Source organism: Chrysochloris asiatica, unplaced genomic scaffold (genome assembly GCF_000296735.1).
Source record: "Chrysochloris asiatica unplaced genomic scaffold, ChrAsi1.0 scaffold00381, whole genome shotgun sequence".
NCBI lineage: Eukaryota > Metazoa > Chordata > Mammalia > Afrosoricida > Chrysochloridae > Chrysochloris > Chrysochloris asiatica.
In genome coordinates this window covers 1,301,284-1,306,776 of record NW_006408899.1, presented here as the reverse complement: position 1 = coordinate 1,306,776, position 5,493 = coordinate 1,301,284, and the positions used below count along the sequence as shown (strand labels likewise).

Below are 5,493 nucleotides of genomic sequence, written 5' to 3'. Positions count from 1 at the left end.
CAGTGTACTCATTTGTCTTCCCCAACAACGTTTCCGATGATCATTGAGTGTGCTCATTGTGTTTGGGGCAGCAAGAACCTCGTCACTGTTCTCTTCAAAGCATCCTTAAGCTCTCTGTTCCTCATGCTATAGATCATGGGGTTCAGCACAGGAGTGATGAACGTGTAAACCACAGACACTACCTGGCCCCTCTCAGGAGAGTAGCTGGAGCTGGGGCACAAGTAGATGAGGCTTCCGCATCCATACTGGAGGAGGACCACAGTGAGGTGAGAGGAGCAGGTGGAGAAAGCCTTGTGTCTCCCCTCTGCCGAGTGGATCTTCAGGATGGCAGACACTATGAAAACATACGAAAGACTAATGAGCAGGAATGGGATGGTGAGGACAATGACACTGACCACAAACAAAGTGGCCTCATGAACCCGGGTATCTGCACAGGCTAGTCTCATGACAGGGAGGACATCACAGTAGAAGAGACTAATCTCTTTGCTGCTGCAGAATGGGAGTTGAAAGATGAGCACAGTCAGTTGCATGGCCAAGATGAATCCCAACACCAGAGACCCCAGAGCCAGTTGGACACATAACCGCCAGCTCATGATGAGAGTATAGCGCAGAGGGTGACAGATGGCCACAAACCGGTCATAGGCCATGATGGCCAGCAGAATGCAATCTGCACTGCCCAGGAAGATGAAGAGGAACATCTGGACACCACATCCAGGAAGGGAGATTATAGTTTTCTCCGGGGACAGGACACTGGCCAGAGTCAGAGGGGCTATGGTGGAAGAATAGCAGATCTCCAGGGCTGCCAGATTGGCCAGGAAGAAGTACATGGGGGTGTGAAGAGAATGATGGATCCCTATGATAATGGAAATGGAAACATTCCCACTGATGCTGACCAGATACATAATCAGGAAGGCCACAAAAATCAGCATCTGCACCTCAGGGAGTTTGGAGAAGGGGCGGAAGTGGAAGTGAATCATCCCAGTTTGGTTGGTATCCTCCATATGCTCAAAGCATCAGAGCTGCTCCTGCGAAGAGATCAGTGTTAGGACACACGCACACCACAGCTCAATGACGCGTGCATCTCTTGCCCTCACACTTCCTGGTCTTTCTCCCTCCAAACATCTCTGTCATCACTCTAAATTCAGATAACTCAAGTCCTGCAAGAGCGTTTGACTGTTACTATACAGAAATAGTTTACCACCAAAATCTATCGTATTCCCAGACCACAAACTCCTCAACTCCCTCTACTCTCATTCCTTGACGCATTGGTTATCAAGCAAACAACTTATGGAATTGGACGATTTCGTTGTCAATCCTTCATCTGTCAGTAAGCAACCATACGCCCTTGGAAAACTTGCTGACATTTTCTTTATTTAACCTCTTCATCTTTAAAATGGGGTGACAACAGGGTACACTTTAGGGTTGCAATGAGAGGTAACTGATGCCTAGTAAGCGATCCATAAATGTTGACAATATTCATTAATACTAAACTCTGCTTCCTCCTTGATGCCTAAAAAAAAAAGGCCAATTTCTTTCAAGTGAACTCTGACTCAGGGTAAACCTAGAAGACAGGATGAAACTGCCCTATAGGATTTCCTAGGCTATAATTATAGAAGTAGGAGCTCTGGTATCATAGTAGTTATAAATTGGGCTGGGAACCACAAGGTCAGCAGTTCGAAACTACCAGCTGCTCCACGGGAGAAAGATGAGGCTTTCTGTTCCCATAAAGATTTATACCCTAGGAAACCCTGTTTAGGGTCGCCATGGGTCAGAACCGATTCGACGGCACTTAACAACAACAAGGTCACCCTAGAAGACAGGATGAAACTGCCCTATAGGATTTCCTAGGCTATAATTATAGAAGTGTACTGCCACATCTCACTCCCATGGAGTGGCTGGTGGGTTCAAATCACTCTCAACATTTCGATTAGCAACTCAGTGATTAGCCTCCCTCAGGGTTACTCTCTGCTCTATGCAACATGAGTACTGGTGTGGCGCTGTTGTTGATGACTGCCATCAAGTCAGGCCCTGACTCACAGTGACCTATACACAACATAACAAAGTGCTGTCCAATCTTGTGCCATGTCCATCATCACTTCTAAATTGGATCCCCATAATGCGTAGGATTTTCACTGGCTGATTTTTGGAAATAGATCTCCAGACATTTCTTTCTAGTCCATCTTGGTCTGGAAGCTCTGATGAAACTTTTTCAGCAACTCAGCAACACACAAATCTCTAAAATTAGTGGTCGTACATGAAATACTTTGGCCAGAATCTGAACCCAGGTCTCCCACAAGAAAGGTAAGAATTGTATTGTATTTTTTGTGATGTTGTAGCACTGAATTGCTAACAACAAGGTTGGTGGTTCAAACCCACCAGCCACTCCTTGGAAACCCTATACAGGATCACTTTGAGTCCAAATTGACTCTATGGCACTTAGTAACAGCAACAACATATTCCAGAATGAATATGGCTAAATAAGATAACAAAATTTATTGGTGGCTGGTCTGAATAGAATCACATTAAAAAGGTCCTGGGTACAGTAATAGAAAAATGTGGGCAAAACTCAAAAATATATTTTTAAAAAGACAAGATTTACTGGTTGGTTAGAGACTGGTGGAATTCCCAAGACTATGACACTTAGTCTCCCTTCAGTTATGGAAATGAACTCACACCCATGGCTCATTTTTTAACCAAACAATTGATTTGATTGATTATGTGCTGCGGAGTTGGTTCCAACTCATAGCGATCCTCTATAGGGTTTCCAAGGCCATAAATCTTTACGGGAGCAAAAAGTCTCATCTTTCTCCCACGGAGAACAGTTGGTAGTTTAGAATTGCTGACTTTGAGGTTCGAAGCCCAACTCATAATCACTACTCTACCAGAACTCCTTAGCCAAACAATAGGTAGCTCTAGAAGGAAAACAATAATACTAGTGAAGGACACACACCTTAAAACAACTTAGAAAGATTAAGAAACAAGAGGGCTGAAACAGGAAGCACAGGGAGGAAGTGGGAAAAGTGACGTTACATCGTGAGGATGGCAATCAACACGAAACAAAACATGTATGAATTATTTAATGAAAAATTGATCACTCAATTCACAATAAAAAAAAAAATTTTTTTTAAAGAACTCATTGAAGGTTGTCATGATTTTTCACCATTGTTTTTGTTGTTAGGTGCCATCGAGTCGTTCCCACCCATACCCACCCTATGCACAACAGGATGAAACACTGCCTGGTCCTGTACCATCCTCACAATTGTTGGTAAACTGAGTTCATTGCTGCTGCCACTGTCCCAAATCATTGGAATTCTTACTGTTTTTTTTTGCTGACCCTCCACTTTACCTTGCCTGGTGTTCTTCTCCAGGGACTTGTCCCTTCTGATAATATGTTCAAAGTATGAAAGACTGTCTCGCCATCCTGGCTTCTAAGGAACATTTTGGTTGTACAAACACATCCTCTTCCAACAGAGATGTGTTTGTTCTAACAGCCCATAGCACTTTTAATATTCTTCTCCAACACCATAACTCAAATGCATCAATTCTTCTATGGCCTTCCTATTTACTGTCCAACCTTCACATGCATGTGTGAAATTACTATGGCTCAGATCAAGTGGACTTGAGTTTTCAAACTGACATCTTTGCTCTTCAACACTTTAAAGAGGTCTTGTGCAGCAGATTTGTCTAATGTAATATGTTGTTTTTCTTGACTGCTGCTTCCATGAGTGTTGATTGTGAATCCAAGCAAAATGAAGTTTTTGACAACGTCAATCTTTTCTCCATTTGTCATGATGTTATTTATTGCTCCAGGAGTGAGAATTTTTGTTTTCTTTACATTGAGGTGTAACCCATACTGAAGTCTGTGGCCATTGATTTTTATCAGTAAGTATTTTAAGTCCTTTTTGCTTTCAGCAAGCAGTCTTCCTGCAATCCTAATGCCATGTTCTTCTTCATGTAATACAGCGTCTCAGATTCTTTGCTCAGCATACAGATTGAATAAATATGATGAAAGAATACAACCCTGATTTTAAACCATCCAATGCCTCTTTGTCATATTTGAATGACTGTCTTGGTCTCTTACAGGTTCTTCATGACCACAATTAAATGTTCCAAAATACTCATTCTCTGCAATGGTGTCCATAGATTGTCATGATGCACAGTCAAAAGCCTTTGAATAATCTATAAAGCACAAGTGAGTATCCTTCTGGTATTCTCTACTTTCATCCAAGATCTATATGACGTCAGCAGTTTCATTCTGTTGTGATTTTTCACATCCTCATCTGAATGCAACTAGAACCTCTGGCAGTTCCTGACAGTTGCAGTTGCTTTTTGAATTATCTTTAGCAAAATTTTACTTGCATAGGATATTAATGACATTGTCCAATGATGTTAAACTTCTGTTGGGTCGTCTCTCTTAGAAGTGTGCACAAATATACATCTCTTCCAGTGGATTGGCCAAGTAGCTATCTTGCAAATTTCTTGGCCTAGATGAGTGAGTACCTTCAGTGCTTCATCAGTTTTTTGAAAGATTTCAATTTGTATTTCATCTATTCCCAGAGCCTTGTTCTTTGCCAATGTCTTCAGAAGTGCCTTGGGCTTCTACCTTCAGTACCATGGGTTCTGGATCATATGTTATCTCTTGAAATGGTTGAACATTGTCCATTTGATTTTATTACAGTGACTCTGTGTATTCCTTCCATCTTCTTTTGCTGCTTTCTGTATCTTCCAATAGCCATTAGAGAACTGCAAATCAAACTGCAAATATCATCTCATCTCAGCAAGGATCAAAAAAAACAACAAATGCCGGCGAGGGGATGGAGATACTGGAACTTCCATATACTGCTGGAGGGATTATATAAAATAGTGTAACCACTGTGGAAAACTATGGAGAGCTTCATTAAAAGTTAGAAATAGGAGTATCGTGTTGTTGATGTTAAATGTCATTACGTCAGATCCAACTCATAGCAACTCTGTACAGAACCCTAAGGAACAGCTGGTGGATTTAAACCATCAACCTTGTAGTTAACAGTCCTGTGCCTGTCCTACAGCATTACACCAGGGAGATCATATGATCTAGCAATTCCACTATTGGTATATAACCTAGAGAAATGAGAGCCATGGCACAAATAGGAATATGCACACTCACATCAATCACACCATTATTCACAATAACAAAAAGATGGTAACAATCTAAGTTCCCATGAACACATGAATGGATAATCAAACTTATGATACATACAGTGGAATCTGCATCATGTTAAAGAATAATAATGAATCCACAAAACGTCTTATAACATGAATGAACCTGGAGGACATTGTTGTTGTTGTTGTTGTTGTTGTTGTTGTTAGGTGCCATCAAGTTAGCACCGACTCATAGCAACACTATGCACAACAGAACAAAACATTGCCCAATCCTGGGCCAACTTCACTACTGTTGTCACGCTTGAGTCCATAGATGCCGCCACCTGGCCAATCCATCTCATTGGGGGTCTT

General features: G+C 41.7%; 1 protein-coding gene across 1 annotated transcript; it reads right to left on the bottom strand.

Annotated features, from left to right (window-relative positions):
* Positions 1–53: 53 nt before the first annotated feature.
* LOC102828395 (olfactory receptor 10V1-like) lies at positions 54–1,001 on the bottom strand. Its single transcript, XM_006876467.1, has one exon. It carries the CDS (start codon positions 999–1,001, stop codon positions 54–56), a length of 948 nt encoding a protein of 315 aa, XP_006876529.1.
* Positions 1,002–5,493: the final 4,492 nt, after the last annotated feature.

Excerpts from the sequence above, each read along its gene's own strand:
- LOC102828395 (XM_006876467.1), bottom strand. The coding sequence starts at position 1,001 with ATGGAGGATACCAACCAAACTGGGATGATTCACTTCCACTTCCGCCCC.